The 15,225-nt window shown below is 49.1% G+C and overlaps 1 protein-coding gene across 2 annotated transcripts in view; it reads left to right on the top strand.

Annotated features, from left to right (window-relative positions):
• Positions 1-15,225, top strand: part of LOC129843401 (neuroserpin-like) — a 49,377-nt gene that overhangs the window by 20,447 nt on the left and 13,705 nt on the right. For both annotated transcript variants that reach the window (XM_055912109.1, XM_055912107.1), the window contains exons 2-4: positions 13,893-14,159; positions 14,500-14,730; positions 14,930-15,124. In XM_055912109.1, coding sequence (XP_055768084.1) covers positions 13,907-14,159; positions 14,500-14,730; positions 14,930-15,124 — 679 coding nt within the window. In that variant the 5' untranslated portion in view covers positions 13,893-13,906. The remainder of the gene's footprint in view (positions 1-13,892; positions 14,160-14,499; positions 14,731-14,929; positions 15,125-15,225) is intronic.

The raw sequence follows: 15,225 nt of genomic DNA, 5'->3' as shown, positions 1-15,225 counted from the left end.
ATACGTTATCGCTATTTTTGCCTTGAATCAATGCTGTTGTGATGTTTGCTATTGTGGTAAGCTAATATAACGCTATATTGTGTTTTCGCTGTAAAAGATTGCGCAATCGACTCTATTCAAATTCTCACCGCTTACTGACATCTAGAGGAAGGCGTATGCAGTGCATGTACCCCGATGGCTTACATGGGGACTTATAAACTGACCTCAGAACAGGGACCTCGATTTCTGAAATCTCACTCCCTGACAGGAAATGTGCTGCTTGGTAAGTAGCTTGGTAAGTAGCTTGGTAAGTATGCCTTCTTCAAGGTGTCTGGTTTAATTCTACTAGCTTGGTAAGTATGCTTTCTTCAAGGTGTCTGGTTTAATTCTACTAGCTTGGTAAGTATGCTTTCTTCAAGGTGTCTGGTTTAATTCTACTAGCTTGGTAAAGTATGCCTTCTTCAAGGTGTCTGGTTTAATTCTACTAGCTTGGTAAGTATGCCTTCTTCAAGGTGTCTGGTTTAATTCTACTAGCTTGGTAAAGTATGCCTTCTTCAAGGTGTCTGGTTTAATTCTACTAGCTTGGTAAGTATGCCTTCTTCAAGGTGTCTGGTTTAATTCTACTAGCTTGGTAAGTATGCTTTCTTCAAGGTGTCTGGTTTAATTCTACTAGCTTGGTAAAGTATGCCTTCTTCAAGGTGTCTGGTTTAATTCTACTAGCTTGGTAAAGTATGCCTTCTTCAAGGTGTCTGGTTTAATTCTACTAGCTTGGTAAGTATGCCTTCTTCAAGGTGTCTGGTTTAATTCTACTAGCTTGGTAAGTATGCCTTCTTCAAGGTGTCTGGTTTAATTCTACTAGCTTGGTAAGTATGCCTTCTTCAAGGTGTCTGGTTTAAAGGACATTGAGGACTGAAGTGTCTGAGGAGGACAATGACGTCACGTTCTGAATGTGGAAATGTCAGCTACGGTATATTAGTGGTGATTCAGGATCAGTCGTGTTGCTTTCAAAGGACAACAGGTTTAATTATATGGATTTTAGAAGCTGTGAAGATGAAACAGAAATGACTGTAAAGTTCCTGGGGTTTGTGCTTTGCTGGCATCACCTCAGGTTTTTAAGAGGCATATGGGTTTAACAGATGTTGGTTTTCACCTGTGGCGCTCAGGTGATGCCCATCCCAGACCCTTACCCCCCCTCCACGCCCTCTCCCTCTCTCCCCAGTTTGTCTACCTTTACCCTCCCCCCTCCCTCCCACGCCCTCTCCCTCTCTCCCCAGTCGGTCTACCCCCCTCCCTTACAGATGGCAGGCTGCTTTAAGAGAACAGCTCTGCTCCCACAACTCATAAGGTCACACAGGTGTCACTATTACCCAGATAATCCCCCCCTCCACCTCCGCCTCCCCCTCCCTCCCCCTCCCTCCCACGCCCTCCCTCCCCCTCACTCCCACGCCCTCCCCCTCCCTCCCACGCCCTCCCACGCCCTCCCCCTCACTCCCACGCCCTCCCTCCCCCTCCCTCCCTCCCACGCCCTCCCCCTCCCTCCCACGTCTTTATCTGTCTCACAACCTGCTCTCTGTGTCGGGTTTATGGAGGAGCCACAGACAATGCTCCACTTACCCAATGAGAGCAGGCGTTGGAGCAGGCGTTGGAGCAGGCGTGGCCACGTGAGGGGTTCTTTGCCATTTGGGAGGGAGACGTCACCCGACTAACCGGTGCCTGTATGTAGCCTCACTACTGTATATAGCCTCACTACTGTATATAGCCTCGCTACTGTATGTAGCCTCGATACTGTATGTAGCCTCGCTACTGTATATAGCCTCGCTACTGTATGTAGCCTCGCTACTGTATGTAGCCTCACTACTGTAAATAGCCTCGCTACTGTAAATAGCCTCGCTACTGTATATTGCCTCGCTACTGAATATAGCCTCGCTACTGTAAATAGCCTCGCTACTGTATATAGCCTCACTACTGTATATAGCCTCGCTACTGTATATAGCCTCGCTACTGTATATAGCCTCGCTACTGTATATAGCCTCTACTGTTATTTTTCTGTGTCTTTTTACTGTTGTTTTTATTTCTTTACCTATCTTTTGTTCACCTAATACCTATTTTTAACTTACAAATCGCACTGTTGGTTAGGGCCTGTAAGTAAGCATTTCACTCTAAGGTCTACACCTGTTGTATTCGGCGCATATGACAAATAAACTTTGATTTGATTTGACAACAGAGGACCGGAGTCATTGTCCAACATGTCTCACATTCCAATGGAGAGGATTCTAGAATTATTAACACATTCCAATGGAGAGGATTCTAGAACTATTAACACATTCCAATGGAGAGGATTCTAGAATTATTAACACATTCCAATGGAGAGGATTCTAGAATTATTAACACATTCCAATGGAGAGGATTCTATAATTATTAACACATTCCAATGGAGAGGATTCTAGAATTATTAACACATTCCAATGAAGAGGATTCTAGAATTATTAACACATTCCAATGGAGAGGATTCTAGAATTATTAACACATTCCAATGAAGAGGATTCTAGAATTATTAACACATTCCAATGAAGAGGATTCTAGAATTATTAACACATTCTATGTTTTGAGAGAGTTCCTAGAGCGGAACTGAGGAAGTCTGCATGGATATGATCGTTGGGTGCCATAGTTGAACTCTACTTTTGTGTGTCAGGCTACCCACTGGGCACACAGCGCTTGAAGCACCGCTGTTTCTCCGTCATATCAATGAAATTACGTTGAATTAACATTGAATAGACACACGGAGCCCCAAACACACAAACAACATGCAGGGTGTCATGTCAAAATCTTCCTAGCGTGAAATAGTTCTCTGATCTCACCTCAGCCAATCACATCAAGAGATGAGCTCAGCCATCCACATCAAGAGATGACCTCAGCCATCCACATCAAGAGATGAGCTCAGCCATCCACATCAAGAGATGAGCTCAGCCATCCACATCAAGAGATGAGCTCAGCCATCCACATCAAGAGATGAGCTCAGCCGTCCACATAAAGAGATGAGCTCAGCCATCCACATAAAGAGATGAGCTCAGCCATCCACATAAAGAGATGAGCTCAGCCATCCACATAAAGAGATGAGCTCAGCCGTCCACATAAAGAGATGAGCTCAGCTGTCCACATAAAGAGATGAGCTCAGCCATCCACATAAAGAGATGAGCTCAGCCATCCACATAAAGAGATGAGCTCAGCCATCCACATAAAGAGATGAGCTCAGCTGTCCACATAAAGAGATGAGCTCAGCCATCCACATAAAGAGATGAGCTCAGCCATCCACATAAAGAGATGAGCTCAGCCATCCACATAAAGAGATGAGCGTGCAAGTATTGAACTGGGAACATTTTCATACTGGGAGAAATTTTACAGCATGACGTTACAATCAGAACAATTGGGAACTATTTCACGCTGGGAAGATTTATACATATTGGGAACTATTTCACGCTGGGATGATTTTGACATGTGTCACGCCCTGGCCTTAGTATTCTTTGTTTTCTTTATTATTTTAGTTAGGTCAGGGTGTGACATGGGGAATGTTTGTGTTTTGTTGGTTTTGGGTGTTTCTATGGTAAAGGGGTTGTTGGGTGTAGTATATGGGTTTGTGTTGAGTTCATGTGTCTAGCGTTGTCTATGTATGTTTAGTTGTCTAGGAGAGTCTATGGTTACCTGAATGAGTTCCCAATTAGAGACAGCTGATTTCGGTTGTCTCTGATTGGGAGCCTTATTTAGGGTAGCCATAGGCTTTCATTTGTTGTGAGTAGTTGTCTATGTGATACGTTTGTAGCCAGTGTGTGCACATCGTTATTTAGCTTCACGATCGTTTTCTTGTTTTGTTTATTTCGTAAGTGTGTTTGTTTCGTTTGCCTTCTTCTTAAATAAAAAGGAGATGGCTTATTTTCCTAAAGCTGCGTTTTGGTCCGTCAATCCTCCACACGATCGTGACAGAACTACTCACCAATACAGGACCAAGCGGCATGGAAATCGGCAACAGGACCCACCTACACAGGATTCGTGGACATGGGAGGAGATACTGGATGGTAAGGGGCCGTGGGCACAACCGGGAGAATATCGCCTTCCTCGTGAAGAGCTGGAGGCAGCTAAAGCCGAGAGGAGGCGATATGAGGAGGCAGCACGGAGACAAGGCTGTAAGCCCGTGAGTACAACCCAAAAATTTCTTGGGGGGGGCCTTAAAGGGAGTGTGGCGAAGTCAGGTAGGAAACCTGCGCCTACTCCCTGTACTTACCGTGGAGAGCGAGAGTACGGGCAGACACCGTGTTACGCAGTAGAGCGCACGGTGTCTCCTGTACGCGTGCATAGCCCGGTTCGGTACATTTCAGCTCCACGTATCGGCCGGGCTAGACTGAGCGTTGAGCCGTATGTCATGAAGCCGGCCCAACGCATCTGGTCACCAGTGCGTCTCCTCGGGCCGGCGTACATGGCACCAGCCTTACGCATGGTGTCCCCGGTTCGCCTACATAGGCCGGTGCGGGTTATTCCACCTCCCCGCACTGGTCAGGCGAAGGGGAGCATACAACCAGGTAAGGTTGGGCAGGCTCGGCGCTCAAGGGAGCCAGTACGCATGCACGGTCCGGTATTTCCGGCGCCACCTCCCCGCCCCAACCCAGTACCACCAGTGCCTCCTCCACGCACTAGCCATATGGTGCGTGTCTCCAGCCCTTTACCACCAGTGCCTAAACCACGCACCAAGCCTCCTGTGTGTCCCCAGAGTCCTGTGCGTCCTGTTGCTGCTCCCCGCACTAGCCCTGAGATGCGTGTCCCCAGCCCGGTGCCACCAGTCCCGGCACCACGCACCAGGCCTACAGTGCGCCTCAGCCGGCAGGAGTCTGCCGTCTGCACAGCGATGCCTGAACTGCCCGTCTGCCAAGCGCCATCTGAGCCATCCGTCTCCCCAGCGCCATCTGAGCCATCCGTCTCCCCAGCGCCATCTGAGCCATCCGTCTCCCCAGCGCCATCTGAGCCATCCGTCTCCCCAGCGCCATCTGAGCCATCCGTCTCCCCAGCGCCATCTGAGCCATCCGTCTGCCATGAGCCTGCAAAGCCGCCCGTCTGCCATGAGCCTGCAAAGCCGCCCGTCTGCCATGAGCCTACTGAGCCGCCCGTCTGCCAGGAGCCGCTAGAGCCGCCAGCCAGACAGGAGCCGCTAGAGCCGTCCGTCAGACAGGATCTGCCAGAGCCGCCAACCAGACAGGATCTGCCAGAGCCGCCAACCAGACAGGATCTGCCAGAGCCGCCAACCAGACAGGATCTGCCAGAGCCGCCAACCAGACAAGATCTGCCAGAGCCGCCAACCAGACAGGATCTGCCAGAGCCGCCAACCAGACAGGATCTGCCAGAGCCGCCAACCAGACAGGATCTGCCAGAGCCGCCAACCAGACAGGATCTGCCAGAGCCGCCAACCAGACAGGATCTGCCAGAGCCGCCAACCAGACAGGATCTGCCAGAGCCGCCAACCAGACAGGATCTGCCAGAGCCGCCAACCAGACAGGATCTGCCAGAGCCGCCAACCAGACAGGATCTGCCAGAGCCGCCAACCAGACAGGATCTGCCAGAGCCGCCAACCAGACAGGATCTGCCAGAGCCGCCAGCTAGCCATGAGCAGCCAGATTCGTCAGCTAGCCATGAGCAGCCAGATCCGTCAGCTAGCCATGAGCAGCCAGATCCGTCAGCCAGCCATGAGCAGCCAGATCCGTCAGCCAGCCATGAGCAGCCAGATCCGTCAGCCAGCCATGAGCAGCCAGATCCGTCAGCCAGCCATGAGCAGCCAGATCCGTCAGCCAGCCATGAGCAGCCAGATCCGTCAGCCAGCCATGAGCAGCCAGATCCGTCAGCCAGCCATGAGCAGCCAGATCCGTCAGCCAGCCATGAGCAGCCAGATCCGTCAGCCAGCCATGAGCAGCCAGATCCGTCAGCCAGCCATGAGCAGCCAGATCCGTCAGCCAGCCATGAGCAGCCAGATCCGTCAGCCAGCCATGACCAGCCAGATCCGTCAGCCAGCCATGAGCAGCCAGATCCGTCAGCCAGCCATGAGCAGCCAGATCCGTCAGCTAGCCATGAGCAGCCAGATCCGTCAGCCAGCCATGGGCCGTCCCTCAGTCCGGAGCTGCAGTCCCTCAGTCCGGAGCTGCAGTCCCTCAGTCCGGAGCTGCCGTTCCTCAGTCCGGAGCTGCCGTTCCTCAGTCCGGAGCTGCCGTTCCTCAGTCCGGAGCTGCCGTTCCTCAGTCCGGAGCTGCCGTTCCTCAGTCCGGAGCTGCCCCTTATCCTGGTGCTGCCCCTTATCCTGGTGCTGCCCCTTACCCTGGTACTGCCCCTTACCCTGGTACTGCCCCTTAGTCCGGAGCTGCCCCTTAGTCCGGAACTGCCCCTTAATGCAGTGGGGTTAATGTGGAGGGGGGTCATTTGGAGGAAGCTAAGGAGGTGGTTAGGGACTGTGGGGACCACGACCAGAGCCGGAGCCGCCACCGTGGATGGAAGCCCACCCAGACCCTCCCCTAGACTGTGTAATGGTGCGCCCGGAGTTCGCACCTTAAAGGGGGGGGTTATGTCACGCCCTGGCCTTAGTATTCTTTGTTTTCTTTATTATTTTAGTTAGGTCAGGGTGTGACATGGGGAATGTTTGTGTTTTGTTGGTTTTGGGTGTTTCTATGGTAAAGGGGTTGTTGGGTGTAGTATATGGGTTTGTGTTGAGTTCATGTGTCTAGCGTTGTCTATGTATGTTTAGTTGTCTAGGAGAGTCTATGGTTACCTGAATGAGTTCCCAATTAGAGACAGCTGATTTCGGTTGTCTCTGATTGGGAGCCTTATTTAGGGTAGCCATAGGCTTTCATTTGTTGTGAGTAGTTGTCTATGTGATACGTTTGTAGCCAGTGTGTGCACATCGTTATTTAGCTTCACGATCGTTTTCTTGTTTTGTTTATTTCGTAAGTGTGTTTGTTTCGTTTGCCTTCTTCTTAAATAAAAAGGAGATGGCTTATTTTCCTAAAGCTGCGTTTTGGTCCGTCAATCCTCCACACGATCGTGACAACATGACACAGGGTACCATAAACTTATTAAGCGGCTCAACAATACACAACAGAGAACTAGGGAGGGACATCCCCTCTGTATATGTTCCTCTCTCCCATTCCCTCTATCGCTCTAAAAACATAGTGGCTCCTGTTTTCTTTATTTGTGCAGAAAACAGCATTGCCAGGCAACGGTATGAGGCAGAGGGATGATACTGCATGAATTGCGTTTGTATATATATGTGTGTGTGTGTGTGTGTGTGTGTGTGTGTGTGTGTGTGTGTTCAGCAGGAGCAGCCAGAACACACCAGTCCCCTTAAGAACTGTGTGTAACATGCTGCTTTGAGGTTGGGAGAGAAAGAGAGGGAGGGAGGAAGATAGGGAGGGCTATCAGGGGTGCTGCTCAGAGGTGGTGGGGTCCCCTGGGTGTGGGGTTCTTCATTTGTCTGTCCCGCTGTGTTGTCGATGCTACGGTCAGTGTCTGGGGTGGACTGTCCTGCTGTGGTGTCGAGACTTTGGTCACGGTCTGGGGTGGACTGTCCTGCTGTGGTGTCGAGACTTTGGTCACGGTCTGGGGTGGACTGTCCTGCTGTGGTGTCGAGACTTTGGTCACGGTCTGGGGTGGACTGTCCTGCTGTGGTGTCGAGACTTTGGTCTGGGGTGGACTGTCCTGCTGTGGTGTCGAGACTTTGGTCTGGGGTGGACTGTCCTGCTGTGATGTCGAGGCTTTGGTCAGGGTCTGGGGTGGACTGTCCTGCTGTGATGTCGAGGCTTTGGTCAGGGTCTGGGGTGGACTGTCCTGCTGTGATGTCGAGGCTTTGGTCAGGGTCTGGGGTGGACTGTCCTGCTGTGATGTCGAGGCTTTGGTCAGGGTCTGGGGTGGACTGTCCTGCTGTGGTGTCGAGACTTTGGTCACGGTCTGGGGTGGACTGTCCTGCTGTGGTGTCGAGACTTTGGTCACGGTCTGGGGTGGACTGTCCTGCTGTGGTGTCGAGACTTTGGTCACGGTCTGGGGTGGACTGTCCTGCTGTGGTGTCGAGACTTTGGTCTGGGGTGGACTGTCCTGCTGTGATGTCGAGGCTTTGGTCAGGGTCTGGGGTGGACTGTCCTGCTGTGATGTCGAGGCTTTGGTCAGGGTCTGGGATGGACTGTCCTGCTGTGGTGTCGAGGCTGGTCAGGGTCTGGGGTGGACTGTCCTGCTGTGGTGTCGAGGCTTTGGTCTGGGGTGGACTGTCTTGCTGTGATGTCGAGGCTTTGGTCAGGGTCTGGGGTGGACTGTCCTGCTGTGATGTCGAGGCTTTGGTCAGGGTCTGGGGTGGACTGTCCTGCTGTGATGTCGAGGCTTTGGTCAGGGTCTGGGGTGGACTGTCCTGCTGTGGTGTCAAGGCTTTGGTCAGGGTCTGGGGTGGACTGTCCTGCTGTGATGTCGAGGCTTTGGTCAGGGTCTGGGGTGGACTGTCTTGCTGTGGTGTCAAGGCTTTGGTCAGGGTCTGGGGTGGACTGTCCTGCTGTGATGTCGAGGCTTTGGTCTGGGGTGGACTGTCCTGCTGTGATGTCGAGGCTTTGGTCAGGGTCTGGGGTGGACTGTCCTGCTGTGGTGTCGAGGCTTTGGTCAGGGTCTGGGGTGGACTGTCCTGCTGTGGTGTCCAGGCTTTGGTCAGGGTCTGGGGTGGACTGTCCTGCTGTGGTGTCCAGGCTTTGGTCAGGGTCTGGGGTGGACTGTCCTGCTGTGATGTCCAGGCTTTGGTCAGGGTCTGGGGTGGACTGTCCTGCTGTGATGTCCAGGCTTTGGTCAGGGTCTGGGGTGGACTGTCCTGCTGGCTTCTCCTGCTCTTTCTCCTGTTGATGTTATCTCACCACAATCCAGAGTGTAGATATGTCTCTCTCCAGCTCTCCAGGTCAGGTTGAGGGGGGGGGTTCTTGAGCTGAACAATGTTTTTGTGCTGACTAGAGTGTGTTCCACCTGCCTTACTTCCAGCTGGGTGAATGTATCCTTCATGTCAATGAGGGGGTAGTACTCTGTGCTGGCGGGGTTGACTTTCTGCTTGGGGTTGCTCGTCTGTGGGGTTGTATAATGAAGAGTTGTGGTCTGACACGCTCGGGGTATCTTTCTCACGAGAGAGCTTATCCTGCTGATCTATCTCTTTGATGATTTGAATGTCCAGTGAAAAATGTTTGGGGCCCTGTACCAATACTGTTCCAGAATTGTACAGGTTGACATGGGCTGACTCAGAGTCCTCGTTGTCTAGTGTCCTGAGAGTTCACCCTTCGCAAACACACCACCTCTTGACAGAGGACTAGTGTGTTAATATAGCACTGTGCCATGCCAGGGGATGTTCTGTGTGGAAGAGTAAGTTGCTTACATTTGGATTTTATTTTATAATAGTCAGCAAAAAATGTCTCTTGATTTTCCATAAGAAGCTTCTTTTTGTGCTCTTTTCGTTCCTTGTCGTTTTTTTACATCCAAAGGATACTGTATTGTAATGATCTCTGAACAGCGGGAGGGGGCTTCAAAGGCCTCTGCATTTGGGAGGCTGTGAAACTCTCCTGCCATCGTTGGGTTTGACACCTCACCGGTTTGACACCTCACCGGTTTGACACCTCACCGCTTTGACACCTCACCGCTTTGACACCTCACCGCTTTGACACCTCACCGCTTTGACACCTCACCGCTTTGACACCTCACACTTCACACCTCAGTTGCTAATTGAAGTTGTATCCATTTTGTCTATCAAGCCTGGTACCATTAACTTAGCGTCCAGTCCTTATAAAGTAAAATATATCATTGTAATGTATTTTTCTTCCTGGCTTTAAAAGTAGCTTCAGACTAAACATGACTCACTCAGTTCCAGGTTGGATGTTGTTTTAAGGTTTTTGTTGTTTGCTTGCCAGAGCATTTCCTGTATAGTTTGGGAGAAATAATATTTGGAAGTAGGAATCCTTCCAGGTCATTTTGTCCAAAATCAGTTTGGAGTTTTGATTTGGATTGAAATGTATGTTGTGGAGGGTAATAACCTGTATATGTCCTGGTGACATAGTTTTGTTTAGGGTAGTAACCTGTATATGTCCTGGTGACATAGTGTTGTGGAGGGTAAAAACCTGTATATGTCAAGGTGACATAGTGTTGTGGGGGGTAGTAACCTGTATATGTCCTGGTGACATAGTGTTGTGGAGGGTAATAACCTGTATAGGTCAAGGTGACATAGTGTTGTGGGGGGTAGTAACCTGTATATGTCCTGGTGACATAGTGTTGTGGAGGGTAATAACCTGTATATGTCAAGGTGACATAGTGTTGTGGGGGTTAGTAACCTGTATATGTCAAGGTGACATAGTGTTGTGGAGGGTAATAACCTGTATATGTCAAGGTGACATAGTGACGGTTATGTTGTGGAGGGTAGTAACCTGTATATGTCAAGGTGACATAGTGTTGTGGAGGGTAGTAACCTGTATATGTCAAGGTGACATAGTGAAGGTTATGTTGTGGAGGGTAATAACCTGTATATGTCAAGGTGACAGTGTTGTGGAGGGTAGTAACCTGTATATGTCCTGGTGACATAGTGAAGGTTATGTTGTGGAGGGTAGTATCCTGTATATGTCAAGGTGACATAGTGTTGTGGAGGGTAGTATCCTGTATATGTCAAGGTGACATAGTGAAGGTTATGTTGTAGAGGGTAGTATCCTTTATATGTCAAGGTGACATAGTGAAAGTTATGTTGTGGAGGGTAGTAACCTGTGTATGTCAAGGTGACATAGTGAATGTTATGTTGTGGAGGGTAGTATCCTGTATATGTCAAGGTGACATAGTGAAGGTTATGTTGTGGAGGGTAGTAACCTGTATATGTCAAGGTGACATAGTGAAGGTTATGTTGAGGGTAGTATCCTGTATATATCCTGGTGACATAGTGAAGGTTATGTTGTGGAGGGTAGCATCCTGTATATGTCCTGGTGACATAGTGAAGGTTATGTTGTGGAGGGTAGTAACCTGTATATGTCCTGGTGACATAGTGAAGGTTGTGTTGTGGAAGGTAGTATCCTGTATATGTCAAGGTGACATAGTGAAGGTTATGTTGTGGAGGGTAGTATCCTGTATATGTCCTGGTGACATAGTGAAAGTTATGCTGTGGAGGGTAGTATCCGGTATATGTCCTGGTGACATAGTGAAGGTTATGTTGTGGAGGGTAGTATCTTGTATATGTCCTGGTGACATAGTGAAGGTTATGTTGTAGAGGGCAGTATCCTGTATATGTCCTGGTGACACAGTGAAGGTTATGTTGTTTAGGGCAGTATCCTGTATATGTCAAGGTGACATAGTGAAGGTTATGTTGTGGAGGGTAGTATCCTGTATATGTCAAGGTGACATAGTGAAGGTTATGTTGTGGAGGGTACTATCCTGTATATGTCAAGGTGACATAGTGAAAGTTATGTTGCGGAGGGTAGTATCCTGTATATGTCAAGGTGACATAGTGAAAGTTATGTTGTGGAGGGTAGTAACCTGTATATGTCCTGGTGACATAGTGAAAGTTATGTTGTGGAGGGTAGTAACCTGTATATGTCCTGGTGACATAGTGAAAGTTATGTTGTGGAGGGTAGTAACCTGTATATGTCCTGGTGACATAGTGAAAGTTATGTTGTGGAGGGTAGTAACCTGTATATGTCCTGGTGACATAGTGAAGGTTATGTTGTGGAGGGTAGTAACCTGTATATGTCCTGGTGACATAGTGAAGGTTATGTTGTGGAGGGTAGTATCCTGTATATGTCAAGGTGACATAGTGAAGGTTATGTTGTAGAGGGCAGTATCCTGTATATGTCCTGGTGACACAGTGAAGGTTATGTTGTTTAGGGCAGTATCCTGTATATGTCAAGGTGACATAGTGAAGGTTATGTTGTGGAGAGTAGTATCCTGTATATGTGAAGGTGACATAGTGAAGGTTATGTTGTGGAGGGTACTATCCTGTATATGTCAAGGTGACATAGTGAAAGTTATGTTGCGGAGGGTAGTATCCTGTATATGTCAAGGTGACATAGTGAAAGTTATGTTGCGGAGGGTAGTATCCTGTATATGTCAAGGTGACATAGTGAAGGTTATGTTGTGTAGGGTAATAACCTGTATATGTCCTGGTGACATAGTGAAAGTTATGTTGTGGAGGGTAATAACCTGTATATGTCCTGGTGACATAGTGAAGGTTATGTTGTGGAGGGTAATAACCTGTATATGTCCTGGTGACATAGTGAAAGTTATGTTGTGGAGGGTAGTAACCTGTATATGTCCTGGTGACATAGTGAAAGTTATGTTGTGGAGGGTAGTAACCTGTATATGTCCTGGTGACATAGTGAAAGTTATGTTGTGGAGGGTAGTAACCTGTATATGTCCTGGTGACATAGTGAAAGTTATGTTGTGGAGGGTAGTAACCTGTATATGTCCTGGTGACATAGTGAAAGTTATGTTGTGGAGGGTAGTAACCTGTATATGTCCTGGTGACATAGTGAAAGTTATGTTGTGGAGGGTAGTAACCTGTATATGTCCTGGTGACATAGTGTTGTGGAGGGTAATAACCTGTATATGTCCTGGTGACATAGTGTTGTGGAGGGTAATAACCTGTATATGTCCTGGTGACATAGTGTTGTGGAGGGTAATAACCTGTATATGTCCTGGTGACATAGTGTTGTGGAGGGTAGTAACCTGTATATGTCCTGGTGACATAGTGTTGTGGAGGGTAATAACCTGTATATGTCCTGGTGACATAGTGTTGTGGAGGGTAATAACCTGTATATGTCCTGGTGACATAGTGTTGTGGAGGGTAATAACCTGTATATGTCCTGGTGACATAGTGTTGTGGAGGGTAATAACCTGTATATGTCCTGGTGACATAGTGTTGTGGAGGGTAATAACCTGTATATGTCCTGGTGACATAGTGTTGTGGAGGGTAATAACCTGTATATGTCCTGGTGACATAGTGTTGTGGAGGGTAATAACCTGTATATGTCCTGGTGACATAGTGTTGTGGAGGGTAATAACCTGTATATGTCCTGGTGACATAGTGTTGTGGAGGGTAATAACCTGTATATGTCCTGGTGACATAGTATTGTGGAGGGTAGTAACCTGTATATGTCCTGGTGACATAGTGTTGTGGAGGGTAATAACCTGTATATGTCCTGGTGACATAGTGTTGTGGAGGGTAATAACCTGTATATGTCCTGGTGACATAGTGTTGTGGAGGGTAATAACCTGTATATGTCCTGGTGACATAGTGTTGTGGAGGGTAATAACCTGTATATGTCCTGGTGACATAGTGTTGTGGAGGGTAATAACCTGTATATGTCCTGGTGACATAGTGTTGTGGAGGGTAATAACCTGTATATGTCCTGGTGACATAGTGTTGTGGAGGGTAATAACCTGTATATGTCCTGGTGACATAGTGTTGTGGAGGGTAATAACCTGTATATGTCCTGGTGACATAGTGTTGTGGAGGGTAATAACCTGTATATGTCCTGGTGACATAGTGTTGTGGAGGGTAATAACCTGTATATGTCCTGGTGACATAGTGTTGTGGAGGGTAGTAACCTGTATATGTCCTGGTGACATAGTGTTGTGGAGGGTAATAACCTGTATATGTCCTGGTGACATAGTGTTGTGGAGGGTAGTAACCTGTATATGTCCTGGTGACATAGTGTTGTGGAGGGTAATAACCTGTATATGTCCTGGTGACATAGTGTTGTGGAGGGTAATAACCTGTATATGTCCTGGTGACATAGTGTTGTGGAGGGTAATAACCTGTATATGTCCTGGCCCAAAAAAGTTTATCTAACTCTAAATCTATCTTTTTGTAAAAACATGCTGAAAAAGTCTCTCTCTCTCTCTAGCTTTCAACTCTCCCATGTTTATTATCGGCCTCCTGCCACTCCTCCTGTGGCCGGGCCCTGGTTGCCGTGCGGCTGACATTCCGGAGGATACCACGGCAGAGTTCTCTGTCAGACTGTACCACCAGCTGCAGGCGAGGGCGGGGGACGACAACATCATCTTCTCCCCCCTCAGCGTGGCTGTGGCCCTGGGCATGGTGGAGCTGGGGGCCCGCGGGGCCTCCCTCACACAGATACGCCAGGCTGTCGGCTTCAGCCACCTACCGACAGGTATGCACACTGCAGAACACACACACACACAGCCACCTACCGACAGGTATGCACACTGCAGAACACACACACACTCACACACACACACACACACACACACAACCACCTACCGACAGGTATACACACCGCAGAACACACACACACACACACACACACACACACACACACACACACACACACAGCCACCTACCGACAGGTATACACACACACACACACACACACACACACACACACACACACACACACACACACACACACACACACTGCCACCTACCGACAGGTATATACACTCACACAGCCACCTCCCAGTGAGTAAGACGTCTCTCTGTCCGTCTCCCAGATGAGGAGTTCTCTCTGCTCCAGAACCTGACAGGGGCTCTGTCTGAAGACGACGCCCACTACATCATCCGATTGGCCAACTCCCTCTTCCTGCAGAGCGGCGTGACCTTTAACCCGGAGTTCCTGCGGCTGATGAAGAAGTACTTCCGGGCGGAGGTGGAGACGGTGGACTTCAGCGAATCAGCTGCCGTGGCAGAACAGATCAATGGCTGGGTGGAGAACCACACAGAGAGTGAGTCTGTGTGTGGAGTCAATCTCACCTAATGCTAATGCATGTGGTTATATATACAGGCATGCATATAAGTTAACCAGTGTGTGTGTGTGTGTGTGTGTGTGTGTGTGTGTGTGTGTGTGTGTGTGTGTGTGTGTGTGTGTGTGTGTGTGTGTGCGTGTGTGCGTGTGTGCGTGCGTGCGTGCGTGTGTGTCTCCAGGTAAGATCCGTGACCTGTTGTCAGCTGATGACTTCAGCAGTGTGACCCAGCTGACCCTGGTCAACGCTGTGTACTTCCGGGGCAGCTGGAAGAACCAGTTCAGACCGGAAAACACCAGAACCTTCTCCTTCAGCAAAGACGACGGGAGCGAGACCCAGACACACATGATGTACCAGCAGGGAGACTTCTACTATGGTAGGTGTGTGTGTGTGTGTGTGTGTGTGTGTGTGTGTGTGTGTGTGTGTGTGTGTGTGTGTGTGTGTGTGTGTGTGTGTGTGTGTGTAAACTCTCATGTA

Source organism: Salvelinus fontinalis, unplaced genomic scaffold, assembly GCF_029448725.1.
Source record: "Salvelinus fontinalis isolate EN_2023a unplaced genomic scaffold, ASM2944872v1 scaffold_0129, whole genome shotgun sequence".
In the NCBI taxonomy this organism is placed as follows: Eukaryota; Metazoa; Chordata; class Actinopteri; order Salmoniformes; family Salmonidae; genus Salvelinus; species Salvelinus fontinalis.
The sequence above is the reverse complement of the archived record's forward strand: the minus strand, read 5'-3'. Positions and strand labels throughout refer to the sequence as shown.